Genomic DNA, 22,024 nt, shown 5'->3' with positions numbered 1-22,024 from the left:
GCACTTGGCAGGGGAGGACACTGCCCCTCCCGGTAACAGGGCTTCCTCTGTGGGGCCAACGGCTTAGGAGGGAGGTTGATGTTCTCTGGTGACATGGAGAGGATTCCTTTGAATCCTCCTGGGCTTGTGGACAGTGTGGGGTATCTGGAAAGAGAAGTCACATTTCCAAAAAGGGCCTCGCCTCCTTCTATGACACATTCAGAATTGGGGGAGCCAAAAAATGGAAACCAGAAAGGAGGAATTCAGAGAATGAGAAATTTAAGTATTTCTCTTTGCAAAATCTAGAGAAGGAGACACAGAATTGTATTCATACTTCAACGAATTTGGGGGCTTTTCTCTGGAGAAAATGTGATGATAAGACCCCGCATGTTTCAGCCCTTGGGACTCGCCCCTGCCCTCCATCCACAGGACACCAGGCTGGCTGTCCCAGCAGGGGCGGTCTAAACACGTCTCACACGAGGAGCAGGCTCCCCAGGGACAGACTCTTCATCTGATCAGCAACAAATTCCAACTCCTCTGACAGTAAAGCAAGACTCAATGTATATGTCCAATTTGGCAGACAAAAGGCCTGTTAATCGTGTGTGTTTGGTGCCTTAGAGGCCAGGCTGTGAGGGCGGGAGGGACAAACAGGGTTTGCGGTATGCCTGGGAAGAGTGGCAGAGCATCGGCAGCATCGTGGGGGAAGGTCTCAAGCAGCTGGCTGGGAGTTGGTAGCGCCTGGGCGAGCAGGGGAGGGGGCGGCACGCCTGGCTGGCTGAAGGGCAGATATTTGGGCTGCAGGGTAGACATTGGAAGTTGAAGCACCTCCCCTGTAGGGAAGAGAGGAGAGACAAGGTCACCGAGACGGCATTGGAATTGGGCCTGGAAGGCCGCGGTTGCCTGGCTCCAGGGGGTCGGGACCAGTCAGGGCTGATGAGGGGCCTTGCTGGTTCTCCTGCTCTCCCCTGGGTGCTGGCCTCCAGCCTCACTCCTCCTTCCAGACTCAAGTGAGGTACTAAATGTCCACCCTGCCTTCCCCAGGCTGCCCTGGGCACGCTGACTCTGGTGGCCTGTGCTTGGGGTTCACCTTGTCTGTGTGCCCCTGGGCTGGCAGCCTGGGGAGCAGGCAGCAGGAGGCCCGCTCCCTGTGGCCCAGCGCTGCCCAGAGGCTCTGGCGAGCAAGCGTGGGTGACAGGGAGACTCGCCGCGCCCTCAGGCCTGGCTGCAGGGCTCTGGGCAGGGGGTGGGGCAGACTCGGCAGCAGCAGCTTTAGGAAGAGACTGGTCCAGACCCTGGGGACGGCAAAGTGTCTCTGCGGTTCCAACCGTTTTGCTTTCGTCTTGCGCACACACAGCCAAGGTGGCCGGCACACCGTCTGGACAGCCGAGCCACACAGAGGCTGGCTTCCTCCGTGTCTGTCTGCGATGTCACTTTCTCTACTGGCTTCTTATGCCCACATGATTAGGGACAAGCCTGTCTGAAGGTTTGATTGTGGCCTTTAGAAAAGCCCTAAGTGTCACTCTAAGCACGGTCTAAGGGGCTGGGGTCCAATCCTGTCTCTGACATCAGGAAAATCACTCGGTCTCTTGGGAATGGTTTTTCCATCTTTAAAATGGGTGCCGCAACACCAAAGGCTGATCAGTCAGTCACTCCTTCCTGCTTTAATAATGGACACCTTATTTTGATTTTAGGGAGCAGGCAATGTGCTCTCAGGCGTAAACTGACATTTCCTAGTGTGCCCTGCTGAGCAAAGTGGCCCCAGAATAAATGATGGCAAATGGAATATGGATAGGAATTGTTGGCCAGTGACTTAGAGAGGGCTCCTTTGCCTTTGTCCAGCTCTTGCTGCCTGGAATATGGATGTGATGGCTGGAGTCCAGGAGCCACCTTGTAAGCATGAAAAAAATAGAGAGCCTGGCCTGTTCAAGAAGAATTGTCACGTCCCCTCCAGGTTGCTCTCTAGGGGCTTAGTATGCAGTCAGACAAAGTCTTTCTCAGAGCGCCCAAGCGTTCTCATGTCCAAGTTCATGTCCCTGGAGTGCCTCTTCTTGTCGTGTTTGCCTAGTGAACCCTGTTCACCTTTTCCGTCTCAGCTCAAGCATGTCATCCTCCCTGAGGTCCATAACCCGTATTCCCAGCTAAAGTGACTGCCCTTCCGGGCCACTCTAGTCGTGCTGTGCCATTGTCACGCTTCTCCTCCAGCCCTGCTCCTGAGTCCGAGGCTCTATCTTTCCTCCTCTGTCCCTGAAGACTGTGCCCTGGGGGCTGGGGTGGCAGGGCTCCTGCCTCTGGCCTGTATGACCTGCAGGGACTCTAAGGAAAGGCGTGCCACACTGCCCAGGGTCACAGTGCCCAGGATCACACTGCTCCGGGGGTCGCATGGGCCAGTCCAACCAGATGGGACACAGACACAAACCAACTTCCTTCAGAATAATTGATAATTTCCTCTCTTGCTTACTCTGAACACATTTTGTGTCACAGGTTACAGACCATAACACTTTATGCACAGTCTGCGCCTGGGTATGGAAGCTCCCAAATTATACTGGAGGCCCAAGGTGGGAATGACCAGCGTCCTCCAGGAGCGCCTGTCCCTGTTCTGCACACATCAGACCTGCATCACCTCCAGCATCTGAGGCTGTGGGCTGAAAAGGGCTCCAAGGTTGCCCAGGGGCATGGTACTTTGCCTCGACCTCCCTGTCTGTGAAATGGGCCATGTCCATGGAGGGGGATGCAGCCCAGCACTGCAGCCCAGCACTTCCAGGGTTTCCCTTGCCCCAGCGCCTGCTGAGAGCCTTCTCTACTCAAGCCCACTCTCCCCAGGCCGCTGGGATCCCACCAGTGCCCTGCTGGGCCAGTCTGGGCCTGTTGGTCCCCAGGAAACCGTACAACCCCCCAGGTGCTCCATGGAGGGAGCAGACTTGGTGCTTGCCTGGGCCTGTCACTCATCACACAGCCTCACCTCGGGCATCTGGAGACAAAAGCCCCGATGTTGCTTTCTTCCCACAGACGTTGGACTCTCTCCATAGACATCGGCCCTTCCCCTCCAGACCCGCCCTGGTGCCTGCCCTCACCTGCCCTGTCCTGCTGGCCCCAGGATGATGCTCACCTTCCCCTTGTGCCCCCTCACCCTGTCCTAGCCACCTATGTCTGCAGCCACCCGGCCACCCTCCTCCTTGCCCCCCTGGGCTCCTCCTGCCCCTTTAGGCTTCAGGCTCCCTTCTTAGGACAACTCAAGTGTGTCCTCCCTGGCTCCACCCACACCAATCCAGGCTTTCCAGAAGCACCTTCCCAGCCAGCTCACATCCTTCAGAGATGCCCCCACTGCAGACATGATCCAGTCCCTGTGCCCAGTGCTGCACTGCCAGACATTCCCCACCAGGGCGCTGGGCTGTCTCCACGCTGCCTCCAGGCACTCACAGCCCCGGCTACTAGAAGACCAGCCATGCCCCACCCTTCCTTTCTCCTCTGCCTTGAGGGCCCTCCTCCTTGCCCCTCCATTCTGCATGTCCAAACTCGGCCATCCTGAGCCTGGGTCTCAGCCCTGGTGCTGCCGCTGCCAGGCTGCCCTCCTCAAGGCTGGGAGGGAGCACCCTGGTCCCCAGTCCCCAGTGTTGGGCTCTATCCCCAGCAGTAAGGCAGACACCCTCCACCCCTCTTTCTGGCACAGGCTTGGGGACTCTCTGACCTTGCAGGACCTTGGCCCTCCCTGCCTCAGGTCACACACCAAGAGTGACAGAGCGTCCACAGGCATGGCCAAAGACCTCAGCCTGGAGCCACAAGGATGGCTCCCTCCTCCTCTCCTCAGAGCTCAGAACAGGCTCAGCCACACAATCCGCCCCCGCTCCTGACCACGAGCTGCTGTCCCCAGAGCCAGGACACATCATTAGGATGTATGGGTCACAGTCCAGGCCTCACTGGGGTGGTTCTGAAAGGGGGACCCAGAAGCTCACACCTCACACCTCTGACTAGGGCCTAGGGAAGGTCCTCACTGCTGATCACACTCTTCTCTGTCCCTTGGGCCTGGGTGTCCATCCCCCTTGCCTCTCTCGGCTGTCCCTGTGGCCAGGCTGAGGCCAGACTGCTTAAGCCCTCCTCAGACTCTCTCTGGCACTGTTGGGAGTCATGACGGGAACCCGAAAGGACGACGCCATGTGCAGAAGAAGGTGGCCCCTTCTCTTCCTCTCACTGCGCACACCGCCTGCAGGATCGTGGCACTGCTGTGAGGGCTGGCTGTGCTTCTTTCTGTGGGAGGAGGAGCTGCCAGTGACAGGGCCCAGGGTGCTCTCCTGACATCCCAGACAGCCACGTCGCCAGAACTGTCCCCATCAGTCCTGATGGTGGCGTGAGCAACGACTGCCAGGCACAGGTGGCCAGCAGCTGGGCCTGCATTGGATCTGGTGACAGAGCTCCAGGAACTGCTGGTCGTCTGCCTACACAGGGTCACCTGCCATTCCTGCAGCCTCACCATAGTGTGACCTAGCATTCTTTATGGCAGCATTTTTTGGAGAGTGGAGTTTTACGTTGTCTTTTTTCTCTTTGAAATGAGAAAGATGATACTTGGAGAGGTTAAGCAACTCAACTTGATGGAGCCACATTCTTCTGTGGCCACCCTTGAAGATGCCAAAGGGACTTCTCATCCCTCCACAGATACCCCCAAGACAGATTCCTGTGCTTCATACACATCATATCTGAAGTGCTTCCTCGTGTCAGAGAAAAGACCAAAAGTGTATTCACAGGACCACGTCTGACTAGAAGTGATCACTCTTCATTCATTCATTCATTCATTCACTCATTCATTCATCGACAGAGAGCTCTGTATCTATGAACTCAGATACAGGACAACTGCTTCTGGAAAGATTACTTCTGTCAACACTCCAACCTGCAGGGCTGACACTCGTCTGTCTCCCACGCCACACAAGTGTGTGACATCGAGTGTTCCTATGAACAGCTTGACTACTGAATTGATGGATACTGTATTTGATTTCCTGCCTCTTGGTTCACCAAGTCCAAGCCACACCAGGACACTTTCACTGGTTGTGGAAGGAATTCCCCTAATTTTCACTCCACTGACTCCTTATCAATTTTTTCTAAGTTTAAATGTCACCCGATCCCCCCAAGACCTTACCCCTCAAGAGAGTCTTCTATGGCCAACCAGGCATTTGCTGATATACCCATGACTTTTAATTCTCTGGACAGCACTGTCACCATCTGACATTCCCCAGAGAAAATGTAAGCCCTGCTATGACAAGGGGACATTCTTCTTGTGGTTCATTCTGTCTCTCCAGCATCTGATACAGAATAAATTTTTGCTGAGTTAATGAATATGAATAATCCATGAATATTTTCCTTTGCAAATTCCTTCTACTGCTTCTATGCTTACCTAGACCTCTATGCTGAAATCAAATATTTACTTGTATTTTATTGCAGTTATCATTAGTAATACCACACACACACACGTACTTTCTACACTATTTGGAATTTATTTTAGTATGTTGTGAAATAAGGTGTCAGAATTGGGATCCAAAACAAAACTCCACAAGGTTGGAGGGGCTTCCAGATGGCTGACTAGAGGCATCTGGCACTCACCTCCTCCACATGGAAAAAACAAAATAGCAAGTAGATAATCTTACTTCAAATAGAGCACCTAAGAGAGAATGCTGAAGTTCAACAGAGAAATAATGGGAAACACCTGAGACACGGAAGTGGTGGGAAGGCAGCCAGCTCAGCCAGGATTGTCTGGGGACCCAGAGAGGGTCCCCAGCATGGAAAAAGGGTAAGTGAGAGGTCCCCAGTGGTCTGTATCCCACCACAGACTCCTGCAACCCTAGCCATTGGAGAACGCCTCGATCCCAGCGGGCCCTGAGATTGACATGGAGAACTGCCTGGAAATCATGCGATGACATTGCCCTAGAGACAGAGCTCACACTGGGTCTCGCACATCCCCAGAGTGCAGCTGTAGCACTTTGCCATTTTCAGAGCCCAGTCTCTGCCAGACTGCATCCTGCCCTGAGGGCCAACAGCCCCTGCACACCCACATCCTAGAGCTTAATTTTCATCCCCTTACATCCACCTGGAAGGCTGCTATGGCACAACACCAGTGGAACTAGGGGAACAGTAGGGGCCCAGAGCTCTAGCACACACAGCGTCCTGCACCACAAGGAATCAGGGGAAAGGCACACTGGGAAAGGCACACTGCTGCCTCTGGAACAGAAGGAGGCAAGGTGTGCACTCCTTAGAATCTGAGAACCATCTACTTGGGGTGGCTGCCACAGACAGCAACCCCACCCATCCAGCAGTAGGGCTGCCATGCACACGACTTGAGGACAACCTCTGCTGCTGCTCCTGCAGCTGCTGCCACTGCTGCCAGGGACAAAACATGTGCCACCTGCAGGGGGCATTGCTGCCCCCTTCAGCAGCAGAGCCACCATGTACTTGCAGGTGCACTATTACTGGCTTTCCTTGCTGCTGCTGCTACCTATGCTGCACCAACACTGCTAGAGGCCAAAGCTCATGCTCCCTAGAGCCTGAAAACCACCTCCCTGTGGCTGCAACGACTGTTACCCCCGCACCCTTTCAGCAGGGCCACAGATCACTTGCATGTGCCCTTAGCATATGCTTCCCACACCAACTACTACAACTGTTGCAGCCACCCAAGCAAGCACTCCTCTGGGGGACCTGGGGATCACCCTGCCCTGCCCACAACAGCCAGCACCTGAGTACACTACAGGGGGCCTGAGGATAGGCCCACCCAGCATGGCACCACCCACCCTAGTAGCCAAGCACACCCTGTCCACCACTACTGACATCTGGGTACTCCTCCCAGGGCCCTGATGATTCGACCACCCAGCCCAGCCTACTACTGCCACCACACCCTGCACACATCTGTACACACCTTGGGGGCCTAGGATCTGCCCCACCAGCCCATTGCAGCCATTACTAACACGATTACATGCTGCTTTGGAGTCTGAGGGTTGTCTGGCCACTGCTACTGCCATTTTGCACTCCACACATGCTGCAAAGGGAACCAAGGACCTACCCACTCACCCAGTCTACTCCCACCACTGCCAGCACCTAAGAAAGCCACCTGGAGCCACCTAGAGACCTAAGAATAAGCCCATTTAGACTCACTGACTTTGGTGCCTGTACACTTCCCAGGGCCTGCCACTGTCACCATTGGGGCCTCAGGACAGGCCCACCTGACATCCCTATTCCAAGCAAAACTTCACCACAACCTCCACTAACAACCACAATCTAAGCACTGATGAAATCATACACCCCTGATGCTACTTAAAGGTGAAGAAATCATGCAGACACTACATTACTTCTCACACCCAGAATCAAAGCTAAAGTGTCCTACCCAATCAATACCATAGATACATCTTCAGGAAAAATCTTTCCCTATGAAAGCCAACCCAAAAAATTTGAAGAAGCAACTGCAACACCTGATGCCTAGACATTAATGTGAGGACACAAGAAACATGACTAAACAAGGAAACATAACACTTCCAAAGGAACACAATCATTCTCTAGCAACAGATTCCAATGAAAAAGAAATGTATGAAACACAAGAAAAAAATTCAAAATAATGATATTAAAGAATATCAATGAGATACAAGAAGACAAAAATAAACAATACAAAAAAATCAGAAAAGCAATTGAGGATATGAATGAGAAATTCACCATAGATATACATATCTAAAAAAAGAACCAAACAGAAGTCCTGGAACTGAAGAATTCAATGAATGAAATAAAATATTCATTCATTTAAATGTTTTAACAATACACTAGAAAAAAAAAAGAAGAAACAATCTCAGAACTTGAAGGCAGGCCTTTGAAATAGCCTAGTCAGATAAAATTTTTAAAAGGATTAAAAAGAATGAACGAAGCCTATGTGACATATGGGACACCATAAAGTGATCAAACACATGAATTTTGGGTGTTCCAGAAAGAAGATGAGACCAAAGGCATGGAAAATCTCTTTAATGAAAACTTCCAAAGTTTAGCAAGAGATTTAGACATTGAGATAATGGAAGCTTAGGAATTCTCAAATAGTTACAACCCAAAAGGATCTTCTCCACAACACATTATAGTAAAACTGTCAAAAGCCAAAATGAATAGAGAACTCTAAAACAGCAAGAGAAAAGCATCTAGTCACATATAAGGGAACCCCTATCAGACTAATAGCAAACTTCTCAGTGGAAATTTTACAAGCCAGGAGAGAATGAGATGATATATTCTCAGTGCTGAAAGAAAACCACTGTTAGTCAACAGTGCTATACACAGAAAACTCATCCTTCATAAAAGAAGGAGATATAAAATCTTTCCCAGGGCCGGGCGCTGTGGCTCACGCCTGTAATCCTAGCTCTTGGGAGGCCGAGGCGGGCGGATTGCTCAAGGTCAGGAGTAAACCAGCCTGAGCAAGAGCGAGACCCCGTCTCTACTATAAATAGAAAGAAATTAATTGGCCAACTGATATATATATAAAAAATTAGCCGGGCATGGTGGCGCATGCCTGTAGTCCCAGCTACCCGGGAGGCTGAGGCAGAAGGATCACTCGAGCCCAGGAGTTTGAGGTTGCTGTGAGCTAGGCTGACGCCACGGCACTCACCCTAGCCTGGGCAACAAAGCGAGACTCTGTCTCAAAAAAAAAAAAAAAAAAAAAAAATCTTTCCCAGACAAGCAAAAAATGAGGAAATTCATCACCACTAGACCAGCCATACAAGAAGTACTTAAGGAGTCCTACACCTGGAGGCAAAAGGATGATGTCTACCATCATGAAAACACATGAAAACATAAAACTCAATGGTACAGCAAGCACAGAAATGAGGGGAAAAAAGTACTTACATGTTACCCTTACAAAAAACCACCAAATCATAATGACAAACAGCAAGAGAGAAGGAAAGGAACAAATAACATACAAAAAAAAAATCAGAAAACAATTAACCAAATGACAAAAATAAGTCCTATCAATAATAATCTTGAATATAAATGAATTAAATTTTCCACTTAAAAGATATAAACTGGCTGAATGGATTTAAAAAATGACACAAATATATTCTGCCTACAATAAGTTCACTTCACTCATAAAGATACATTTAGAATGAAAGTAAAGGAATGGAAAAAGTTATTTCACACAAACAGAAACCAAAAGTAAACACAAGTAGGCATACGTATATCAGATAAAAGACTTTAAGCCAAAATCATTAAAAAGTGACAAAGAAGGTCATATTATACAATGAAAAAATAATTAATTCAGCAGGAGAATATAATAATTCGAAATATATATGCATCCAACACTACCACACTCAGATATTTAAAGCAAATATTATGAGATCTAAAGGGAGAGATAGACACCAATACAATAATAGTTGGGGACTTCAACACCCCACTCTCACTATTAGACAGATCATCTAGAAAGAAAATAAAGAAGGAAAAATTGTATTTAAACAACACTTTAGACCAGGGGTCCTCAAACTTTTTAAACAGGGGCCAGTTCACTGTCCCTCAGACCTTTGGAGGGCTGTTGGAGAGTGTGGTGTACATTCCACACATGCACACTGCGGGCCCGGGACAAGTTGGCTGCTAAGCAGGACAGGCAGCGGTGGCAAAAACTCCTGGTGGGCCGGATAAATGTCCTCGGCTAGCTGCATGTGGCCCTAGGGCCATAGTTTGAGGACCCCTGATTTAGGCCAAATAAACCTAACAGACACCTACAGAACATTTCCTCCAACAGCTATAGAATACACATTCTCTTCATTGGCACATAAAACATTATCCAGGATAGACTATATGTTAGGCCACAAAACAAAGTCTCAACAAAGTTTGAGAAAATCAAAATCATATCAAAGATCTTCTCAGACCACAATGGAATAAAACTAGGAATCAATAACAAGAGAAACTTTGAAAACTGTACAAATACATGGAAAGCCAACAACATGATCCTGAGCAACCATTGTATGAATGAAGAAATTAAAAAGGAAATAAAAAACTTCTACCTGACAATGAAAACACAATATATCAAAACATATGAGATATAGCAAAAGCAGTGCTAAGAGAGAAATTTATAGCAATAAATGTCTATGTCAAGCAAGTGGAATGATTTCGAATAAACAATTTAATGATGCACCTCCAGTAACTATAAAAGCAAGAACAAACCAAAAACAAATTAGTATAAAGGAAGAAATCATGAAGATCAGAGCAGAACTAAATGAAATAATAACTAAAAATATATTTTAAAAATGAAATGAAAAGTTGTTTTTTTAAAAGAGAAACAAAATCAATAAACCTGTAGCTAGATTGCACAATAAAAAAAGAGAGAAAACCCAAATAAGTTCAGAACAGAAAAAGGAGACATAACAACTGATACAATAGAAATACAAAGACTATCAGAAACTTATGAACAACTATACACTAACAAACTGGAAAATCTAGAGCAAATTCCTGGCTCTTACAACCTATCAAGATGGAATGAGGAAGAAATAGAAAATCTGAACAGACCAATAATGAATAACAAGATTGAATCAGCAATAAAAAGTCGGCAAAGAAGAGCCCATGACTGGATGGCACCACTGCCAAATTCTACTATGCTTATAGAAAAGAGATAACATCAATTCTCCTCAAAGTATTCAAAAACAGTGAAGCAAAGGGAACTTTCTCTGACTCCTTCTATGAGGACAGGAAGGCCAGCATTACCCTAATAAGAAAACCAGACAAAAACACAATCAAAAAGGCAAACTACAGGCCAATATCCCTGATGAACATAGATGCAAAAATACTCAGACAAATATTAGCAAACGGAATCCAACAGCACATCAAAAAAATACACCACAATCAAGTGAGATTTATCCTAGAATGCAAGGATGGCTGAACATACTCAAAATAATAAACCTGATACATCACATCAACAGAATGAAGGATCAAAACCATATGATCATCTTTAATAGATGCAGAAAAAGCATTTGATAAAATCCAACAATGCTTCATGACAAAAACTCTTAACAAACTAGGCATAGAAGGTACATACCTCAATGTAGTAAAGGCCATATATGACAAATCCACAGCTAACATCATACAGATGGAGAAAAGCTTAAAGCCTTTCCTCTAAGAACTATAACAGGACAAGGATGTCCACTTTCACCATTTCTATTCAGCATAGTAATGGATGTCTTAATAGAGCAATCAGACAAGAGAAAGAAATAAAAAGCATCCAAAAACTCTTAGATCTGATAAACAAATTCAGTAAGTTGAGCAATACAAAATAAGCATACAAGAATCAGTAGCATTTGTACACGCTAATAATAAAATATCTGAAAAGGAAATCAAGACGGCAATCTCATTTATAGTAGCTACAAAAAAAATGTCTAAGAATAAATTTAACCAAAGAGATGAAAAACCTCCACAAGGAAAACTATTATATAAAACAGCAATGAAAGAAATTGAAGAGGACACAAACAAATGGAAAACATCGTATGCTCATGGATTGGTAGAAATAACAACATTAAAATGTCCACTCTGCCCATACTTATTTACAAAACATTGATGAAAGAAATTGCTGACAACACAAACAAATGGAAAAACATCCCATGCTCATGGATCAGAAGAATTAATATTATTAAAATGAGCATACCACCCAAAGCAATCTACAGATTCAATGCAACCCTATATAAAATACAATCCTAAAATTCATATAGAACCAAAAAAGAGTCTGAAGAAGCAAAGCAATCCTGAGAAAAAAGAACAAAGCTGTACACATCACACTACCTGACTTGAAAATATGTTACAAGGCTATAGGAACCAAAACAGCATGGCATTGGTATAAAAACAGACACATAGACCAATAGAACAGAACACAGAATTCAGAAATAAACCCACATATTTATAGTTAACTAATTTTTGATAAAGGCACCATGCATATGTGTTGGGGAAAGGACACTTTCTCCAATAAATGGTGCTGAGAAAACTGGATATTTATATGCAAAAGAATGAAACTGGAACACTATCTCTCACTATGTACAAAAATCAGCTGAATATGTATTCCAGACTTAAACATAAGACCCCAAACTATAAAACGACTAAAAGAAAACATAGGACAAACATCATAGTACATTGACCTAGGCAAAAATTTTATGGCTAAGACCTCAAAGGCACAGGCAACAAAAACAAAAATAGCCAAGTGGGATTATATTAAACTAAAAGGCCTCTGCATAGCAAAGGAAACAATCAACAGAGCGAAGAGACAACCTGTTGAATGAAAGAAAATATTTGCAAACATTCATCCAATAAGAGACTAATATCCAGAATATATAAGGAACTTTAATAACTCAACAATAAAAAAAATCCCATTAAAATGTGGGCAAAGGACATGAATAGACAATTTTCAAAACAAGGCATACAAATGGCCAACAGGTACATGAAAAAATGTTCACCATTACCAGCCATTAGAGAAATACAAACCAAAATGATAATGAAATATTATCTTATAGTCTTTATTGTTATTAATATTATTAATATTAAAAGACAAAAAAATAACAGTTGCTGGCAAGGATGTAGAGAAAAAGGAACTCCTATACACTGTTGGTGGAAATAAAAATTAATATAGTACAACCACTATGGGAAACAGTATGGAGATTTCTCAAAAAGCTAAAAGTAGAACTACCATACAATCCAGCACCCCTGCTACTGAGTATCTATCCAAATGAAAATAAATCAATGTGTCAAAGGGATAACTGCACTCATGTGTTTATTGTAGCACTATTTATAGTAGCAAAGATACAGAATAAACCTAAGTGTCAACCAACACATGAATGAAGACAGTGTGGTACATATACACAGTGGAATACTACCTGGCCATGAAAAAGAATGAATCATGTCATTTGCAGCAACATGGATGGAACTGGAGGTCATTCTGTTAAGTGAAATAAGTCAGGCACAGAAAGACAAATATTGCATGTTCCTGCCCATATGTGGGAGCTAAAAAAATTGATTTCATGGATGTTGAGAGTAGAACGATAGTTACCAGAGCCTGGGAAAGGTGTCTGTGGTGGGAGGATGAAGAAAGGGTGGTAAATGGGTATGAAAATACACTGAGGCAGGAGGATATTTTCCAATATTCAGTAGTACAGTAGAGTGAGTATAGTTAACAACAATGTACTGCATATTTTAAAATAACTAGAAGAGAAGACTTGAAAGTTCTCAACACATGGAAATGACAAATATTTGAGGTGATGATACCCCAAATACCCTGACTTGACCATTACACATTCTATGCATGTGACAAAATATCACATATACCCCATAAAAATGTACAAAAATTATATATCAATAAATTAAAAAAAAAAAAAGGTAAAACTGCAGTGACCTCCAAGAACACCAGGTGACCAAGTGAGGTATCGGTGGATTCAGTTGTGCTCACTTCTGTCTTCTTTGTAACTGGAGGTTGTAGGTGAGTTTTTTCTTGGATTCTGAGCTCCACTAATTTGTGTTCTGAGTACTCTGAGTTTATTTGAGCTATATTTAGATTGGACTGGTCTGGGATTGGATTTGATTTGATAATTAACTAAATCAGATACAATTAGAAGCCTTGGGCCTTGTGTAGGTACCTTTTGAATAATGGGTTAGTCTCAATCCTAGGAGTATAGGACTCCACCTTCTGGGACTCCAGATAATTTTATATATAAAACTTATGGGGCTGGGTGCCGGGGCTCACTCCTGTAATCCCAGCCTTCTGGGAGTCCGAGGAGGGAGAATTGCTTCGGGCCAAAAGTTCAAGAACAGTCTGGGCAACATAACTGAGATCCTGGCTCTACAAAAAACAAAAAAAAGTTAGCATGCACCTGTAGTCCCAGCTACTTGGGAGGCAGAGGCAAAGGCAGGAGGATCACCAGAGCCCAGGAGTTTGAGGTTGCAATGAGCTATGATGACATCACTGCATTCTAGCCTGGGTGAAAGAGTGCGACCCTGTCTTAAAAAAAAAAAGAAAAAAAATTCAAACTTATGGACCCAGAAGGATGTGTGCATTTTCAAAAACATGAATTAATCTTACTAGAGATAGCTTAGAGCTAAGATGGCCACAGTTAGGAATTTTTTCTTTCTTTTTCTTTTTTTTTTTTTTTAGAGACAGAGTCTCACTATGTCACCCAGGCTGGAGTGCCGTGGCTATTCACAGTCGTGATGGTAGTATAGTTCAGGCTTGAATTCCTGGCCTCAAGCAAACCTCCTGCCTCAGCCTCCTGAGTAGCTCAGGTGACAGGTGTGCACTGATGTGTCTGGCTCACAATGGGAAGTTTTAGTTTGGATAAAGTTATCTGTGAGGCATATTAGAAAAAGGGTATCAAAACCCCATAAAACAATGGGATATTTTCTTTAATTGGTACTCAAAGTCAACTAAAAGACTAAATGAATCGATATATTGTGTCTTCAAAAGATTCTTTGCAAAAAGCAAATGAAAAGCTTTAGCAACAGATGAAGGACCTGACGAAAGAGGACTGCACTCTGAACTAAGCTGACCACTCCTTCTCTTTCTGCGTCCCTCTCTGCATACTCTGAGTCCACTAACCATTTTGCTAAGTTACCCTTTCACCCTAAAGATGACAATGATTAGCTAGACAGATGCCTTACAAAGTAAGACCTTCTCACCAGCCCAGCCTTCCTGCCATAACCACCTTCACTCAATGCTCTAAAACTAAGCTTGGAGCCATTGTAGGGGACCTTCCTAACCTCAAAGACTTACTGAGGAATTCAGAATCTCATGGGGGTTTATGATATAGGACTCCATGACTTTAACCCATTTATTCACATATTGGGACCTGTTGAAGCTCAACAACGGATGGCAGCAGCAGAAGGGACAAACCTGACGAGGACATTAAAGACCCTCCAAAACCTTCTCCTAAGCAGGGCTAAAAGGAGCTAGAAAATGCTGAAAGCATTTTAGATTCAATTTATAAAATTTTTTCCATAAAAAATTGATTGGTCCCATCATGTAATTCTACAGACAAAAAAAGGATAAACCAGTTTCAGATCCCAGAAGTCGCTTAGACACTGTGAGAAACATTCTGGGCTCAAAGTACAGCAAGGAATATTTCCCGTGGGGACTGAAATGGCATGAATTGCTCTAAATACAAATGGATTCCATCCTGAACTTAAAAGTTTCATTAAAACACATACATCAGGATAGGAAGTTACAGATGTGACTGAATTGGTAGCCTTAGCTGAGAATTCTGAGGGGACTTTAGAGCAAGAAAAAACCCAAAAGGCCAACAAAAGTACAACTCTCCAATCACAACGACCACAGGGGCTGGGACCAAAAGGACCTTCTGGTCCCAGGAGATGTTAACTCAGGATAAACACTGACAAGGTTCTGAGGGCTCCCCTGGTAAGCTGCTCCCTGCAATACCTTTAAATAAACAGAGAGAAACAAGAGGTAAAAATAAATGGGGACTCTTATACAATCCTGTTGGGTACCAGAGCCGCCCTGTTTAAAGCCCACTTTAAGAAGCCAACAAATCCCTGGAGTAGTAATAAAAAGGTCCTTTCTGTGGTAAGGGTTTTGAATCATGTTGCAGAAGTTCTCATACCCGAACCCACCCAGCTGACTTTGGGGCTGTCAGCAGACAGACGTGCCTCTCACTGCGTGACGCCCCTTCAGGCCACTTGCTAGGGCTGGACTCATTTTCAAAGCTGAAAGGGCGTGCACAGTCCTCCTAGAAGAAGAAATGCACTCAGAGCTCCTGGGCTCTCCTGAGGCAGAACCGCTGGGCTCTCTACAAATGGACTCTCAGGCCGGTAATATCCCTCACCTTTCTAAAATACCTGAATGTTCGTGGGTCTCTTCCTTATCCATACAGGAAGCATTAAAAGTGCAGAACCTATAAAGATCCAGTTGATTGTTCTAAACCATTGCCTAAATTACTCCAATGTCCACTAAAACCTGAAGCAACTCAAGAGTCTCATTAATTGCAAAAGATTTAATTTAAAAAAGACTTACAATTCCATGTATGAGTCCTCAGAGCACTCTAATCCTACCAGTCAAAAACCCAAATGGATGAGGTTGGAGATTTGTTCAAAGTTTAAGGACAATTAATAAAATCTTAATACAAAGGTTTCCTGTAGTCCCGATCCTAATGCTTTATTATCTAATATACCCCCTGATTCAAGGTGGTTCATGGTAATAGACCACTGCTCAGCTTTCGTTATTATTCCAGCTATAAAGAGTCAATATTGGTTTGCTTTTACTTGGAAACATCAGCAGTACACCCAGACTGCAACGCCACGAGGATCTACTAAAGCCCCTTTGTGTTTTTCCCAGGCATTGTGTCAGGACTTTGCAACCCTACAGTTTCCTCAGAGTTCTAGTTTTATTCATCATGGAGATGACCTGCTGTCATGCTCTCCCACTAAAGAGTGCTCTGGCATTGATTCAATTTACCTTTTACAGCAACTCTCACATAAAGGTCACAAGGCCTTATGGAAAAACTTGAGTTTTCAGGGAAAAAAATCCGCTAGTTGAGACATGACTGATGAAGAGACTTCCTTCTTGCCTGAAAGAATAAAACCCATTCAAAGTTTTCCTTGGCCTGCAATCAATAGACAATTTAGAGGTTTCCCTTGGACTTGCAGGAAGGATATTAGAGATCCTGGGTCCCAGAGTTTTCCCTTAATGGCCTCACCATTGTAGGAGCTCACTAGAAATGCAGTCCCAGAGCCTTTGCCTTGGGAAGACAGTCACAAGCAGGCTTTTAACCATGAAATTGGCCTTACCAAAGCCTCCAGGTTTAGGACTTCCAAACTACACTAAACTTTTTACCTTGTTTGTTCATGAATATATCAGGCATTAGGAGTTCTCTCCAGAAAACTGGGGGAAACATAGGCCCATTGTATATTATAGCCTGCAATTAGACCCATTAGCTAGGGCATATCCCAATTGTTTAAAAGCAGTAGCAGCAGCAGCCACCTTGGTAGAAGCTTCATCTGAGTGGGTTTAGGGAATTAACTTAATCTGCAAGTCTCATGTGCTATGGAAAGCGTATTAAATTTCAATCAAACTCAGCATTTTCCAGCAAGCAAACTAGTATCTTAGGAAATTCTTCTCCTGTCTCCTAATCCCCATCTAGAATGCTGCGGCCTACTTAGCCTGCTGCTTCATTGCCTCTGCCTGGTGGCGAGGAAGGCCGCATCGTGTGAGTGCAGCATTCGACACAGTGGCCCCTTTTGATTTTTAAGGTACTTGATTGGATAATCCTAAGTTACTACTTTTTGCTGGTGGGTCATATGGTAAAACTCAAAGGAAAATATCAGGCATGGTTTGCTCAAAGTGAATTAATAATAAACTAGCGAACTTTTCTTCAAGTCAAGTCAGCTCCACTTGCAGAGCTTTTTGCTCACCTGAGGCTGTCCTATAGCTAAGGATAAGTCAATAAGCATTATACAGATAGCAGATAACGCTTTTGGAGTACTGCATGGTTTTGGTATGTTATGGAAACAACAAGAGTTTCTCACTCCCAGTGGGACCCCATCCAAAAAAAAATGGACTCCAAGTAGATGAACTCCTTTCTGCTATGCTGTTACCATTACAGATTGCCTTTTTTTTTTTTTTTTTTTCAAGAGACAGGTCTTTCTATGTTGCCCACACTGATCTCAAACTCCTGGCCTCAAGCGATCCTACCGCCTCAGCCTCCCAAGTCACTAAGATTACAGGTGTGAGCCACCATGACTGGCTACCATTATTAAGACTGAAGCTTATACCCGTAAAACTGCACTGGAATATCAAGAGAATGCCCTGGCATATTTTTATGCTAAATCAGCTGTTAGGATATGCAATTTGAATGGACTTCATAAGATTTACCCAAATCAACTTCCTTATGATGACCTATTTAATAATCAGTACAATAAACCTGATTTGAAAAAAAAAAAAAAAGACAAATTTTGTATCTACAGAATGGAAATTCGATGTTAAGTATGGATTCACAGAGGGCCGGGATGGTTGCCTGGTCCCTTCCTGAGTCTTTAAAGCTTCCACTCTTAAAAGCTCCACAACTCATCATGGAGCAGAAAACATGATCCAAATTATCAAAAAATATTGGTGGAGTCACCTGTTCCCAAAATTGCTAAAATGGTTTATAAGCAATGTTTCGCTTGTCAAACTCATAATCCCAGGAAAACAATCAGAGCTTCAGGTGGTGTATTTCTGCTACCTGATGGATCATTTGAACATTCACAGGTGGACTCCATTCAGTTGCTACCCTCAATGAGATATCAGTATGTTCTTGTATGTTTTCTGGTTGGGTAGAACCCATGGGTACTTTCCTATGTACACACGTAGTGCCCATGCAGTGGCAGTAGCTAAGAAATTATGAGAAAATATGTTTCCTTTATGGGGCATCACTGGAGAAATCTCTAGTGATAGGAAAACTCATTTTATTGGGCAAGTTGTATAGCAATTCAACGAGGTCTTATGAACATACTAATTGTCTTTATGAGTACTATCATTGTCCTTATCACTCTCAGTCTTCTGGAAAGGTTGAAAGAACACATGGCATCTTAAAACTAAAATTGACAAAGTTAACTGAGTCCATCGGGTTGCCTTGGCCAAAGGTACTACCACTGGCTTTAAAGGCAAACAGCCCACTCCCATTGGAAAACATAAGTTGACCCCTTATAAAATAGTCACTGGAAGATTTATACTCTTCCTCCCTTCAGTCCTTATGAAACATATCAGAGTTTAGTAGAGCATCTCCCACTCTTCTAAGTACTGCTTACTTTTCTGCACTAGCTAGAAACACTCTAACTTCTCCAATTAATAACCTGATCATTACCAAATATAGAAAACCTATTTGAGTGATGCCTGAAAAAAGTAAATTGTGTTTCCAGGCATTACTTTCTCAAGACCTGGAATTTACCTATGTGGGTACAAGTAATTGCTTGCCTAATGCCACCAGATTAAATCCAGTAGGGTTGTTTTTACTAAATGTGGTTATACACCCTTACAACATATTACAAGGGGACCACAAAAAAGAAAATTTTCAACTGGACCCTGTTCAGGAGCTATGCAGATTTGTGGGCAAAGAAAATTAGCTGACCGTTCTCAAATGCAAGTAGGTGGCCCCATCTTCCAACTCCAGAGAGCCTGCAGCGGGGAACCTGCCTGTTCTCTTCTGCCTTCTTGCTGGTACGGGTCTTGTTCCTCCTGGCTCCCTTCTGCCTTTGGAATCGCTTTCCCTGAAAGCTCCCACAACAGCTTCTGTGATCAGAAGCCAAAATCGTCAATAACCAAAATTAGCACTAACCTTGAAACGGATGGAGATAAGCTAGTTTCCACTGAGGAAGAATCCCACTAAGGGTGCCTGGGGGCTCGCTCTTGGTGGTAGTGTGGTTCTGGTTGTATGGAATTTGGAGCTAATCCATAAATTGGGGGAAATCTTGGGTTTTATAGCCAATCAGACCACTTGTGGCTTCAGATGGGTAGAATCCACTCTGCAAAAGGTGGATGGTTAATTGCACACGTGTTCAACAAAGCACTTAATGAACCATAGTGCAACTCCCGATCTCCTTTTTGCTCAAGTTGAAGGCCTGTGTTTTGTATTGAACAAAAGTGAATGTTGTACCTATCTCTCCCCTTACTTTGTTACTATAGAAAGCTGACACTGCTGTTTCCGTAGACACTGCCACCAAATCCAGTAAGGAAATCTCTCAAGAGAAAGAAACACATGATACATTTACAGGAGCGACTAACAGTTGGTGTGCAGGCATCCTAAATGGTGGATGACAAGCTTGGTTTTTCCAAGTTTTTCTAATCTTTCTATATCTTCTCCAGATTATTATGACATGTGCTACCGGTTTAACAACAAAATCAGGCCTTTTCATCATCACATCATGAACAGGGACTATGACTGATTAGACTCAAATACTGCTGAGCTGCCTATATTGCCTGTACCTTGACTTGTTTGATTCGGTTTGGTTTGTTTCATAAGAAATTTTGTTAAGGAGGACACTTTTGTCTTTTGATATTATCCTCTTGATGGTCATCATAACAGTCCCCCTGGGGCTTAAATGTCCGTGTGCAGCCAGTCCTCAAGTGCCGAACAGCCGCACCTTGACTAGGTCAGCAAGAACTGGAACCAGCACCATAAGCAAGAAAACATAGCTTTGTTTTTTGTAGTTTTCTTATGTTTCAAGTTCTAGTAAGATTTGCTGAGCAGAACTTTTGAACTCTGTTGCACTGACACATTCCCTTCTGAGTTTCTTTTCCAGAAACTATGGAGCCTCCTGCAGCCATGAGACAAGTACAGAGCCTCACACCACCCTGTGTCCAGAGAAGACAGGACAAACCACAGATCGTGCCCAATGACCCACCGAGCCTGCGTACAAGGCTGAAAGACTGACCAATGTTAACCCCTAGCTCATTATAATACTAAAGTCCCCACCCTGGCAGGGACTTGTCCCCCATTTTTTTATCATGGCATGTAATATCATTTTTTTATCATGGCATGGCATGTACTAGCATAATTCCTCACTGCATTGCATGCCCTGCACTCCGCCCCAAACACATAATGATGCTCACTCCCCTCGTGCATTGTTCATTTCACCTCCAGAAATACCCCTGACCCTGTCGACTGGGGAGGCGGATTTGAGGCAGTTTATACCTCCCCCGCCTCCACGTGGGCACATCTCCTGCAATGGAGCCTTTCTTCCATGACAGCCCTCCTTGACTCTCTAATTGACTTTCTGTGCAGCCAGCAACAGTGAACCCCCCCATGGGTTCATTACTAGAACATAGAAAAGGATTCAACTGGTGCAACCTCATGACTTGTGAATTCCATCCTGAGACCAAATAACTTATTTATGACAGGGACAGAGAATGGAATCAACAAAATTAGAGGCTGATCAAAAGGGTGAAATTGTTAAACTGAAATTTGGCCTGGGAAAGCCTCTGTACTCACACGCTTGAGTGTTCACATATGAACCATAGCCTACCTTAGCACACAAACGAACTGAAAACCTGGCTTAGGAGTGTGCTTCTGGAAAGCGTCTGAGCCCCAGCTACGCATCAGCCAGGTTTCAACCACTCACAGGCAGGCAGTCAAAGGTTTGAACTCAAGCTGTCCAAACCTGCTTGAACAAGGCAAACCCCGAGAGCTGTTTCTGTACCTCACTTCTGTTCTCCATATGTCACTTTCCTTTTCTTGTGCAGAAAGCTTATCCAACCATGTGTCAGCCCCAGGGTCTCTCTGAATCTGTTCTGATGCTGGGGCTGCCCTATTCCTGAATCATATTTTGCTTTTATCTTGCTCAATTAAACTCTGTTAAATTTAACTTGTCTAAAGTTTTTCTTTTAACATACATTAATCATTAAACATACATAAGTACACCTGAACACACACGCATGTACATCATCACCACTACGGTGTTATCGCTTGAATCTATTTATTCCAGATAGTGTTTGGTTGATTTGCCATTATTTTAATTGCTGGAGTTTAATGCAAGGCAAATATTCTTTCACTGTTTTTCTTTTTCAAAAATTCCTTAAATATTCTTAACTGTTTATTTGTTCAGGTGAACTTCAAAATCATTTTGATCAAAATCCTTAAAAATATTTCATTACAATTTTCACCAAAGTAACATTAAGTTCATGAATTCCTCTGGGAAAAGCTGACATTGTGGTCCAGGATTTTATATTTTCAAATCTCTTATACCAACAAGTAAAGTTTTGTGATTTCTTTTCATCATAGGTCAGCATGTTTCTGTTACACTTATGCATGAGTATTTTGGTTTTTTGTTGCCATTGTGAAGAGAATAGAATCTTTTATGTTTATTTTTATCTCCTATGTCTCTACTTACTCACTGCAGAATGGGCACAATCACTCCAGACCTGCTGCTGTGGGTCCCTTTGGTTTCCTCCAGAGCAGGACCCAGGGCACTGGCGCCAAGGCCACATCTGCTCCCCTGCCCCAGCCATCGCCCAGAGCTGCAGGGAACTCTGAGGGTTGGATCTGCACTTGCAGTGATGGGGAGGGGTTGGGGGCACCCCACAGTAGAGGAGACCTCCTAGTCT

At 44.2% G+C, this 22,024-nt stretch overlaps 1 protein-coding gene across 1 annotated transcript in view; it reads right to left on the bottom strand.

Annotated features, from left to right (window-relative positions):
• Nucleotides 1–571: 571 nt before the first annotated feature.
• The window catches only part of ANTXRL (ANTXR like), a 64,383-nt gene continuing 42,930 nt past the window's right edge, over nucleotides 572–22,024 (bottom strand). Inside the window, exon 17 of the mRNA XM_076010200.1 lies at nucleotides 572–809. Coding sequence (XP_075866315.1) covers nucleotides 594–809 — 216 coding nt within the window. The 3' untranslated portion in view covers nucleotides 572–593. The remainder of the gene's footprint in view (nucleotides 810–22,024) is intronic.

The sequence above is a fragment of the Microcebus murinus genome, chromosome 14 (assembly GCF_040939455.1).
Source record: "Microcebus murinus isolate Inina chromosome 14, M.murinus_Inina_mat1.0, whole genome shotgun sequence".
In the NCBI taxonomy this organism is placed as follows: Eukaryota; Metazoa; Chordata; class Mammalia; order Primates; family Cheirogaleidae; genus Microcebus; species Microcebus murinus.
The sequence above is the reverse complement of the archived record's forward strand: the minus strand, read 5'-3'. Positions and strand labels throughout refer to the sequence as shown.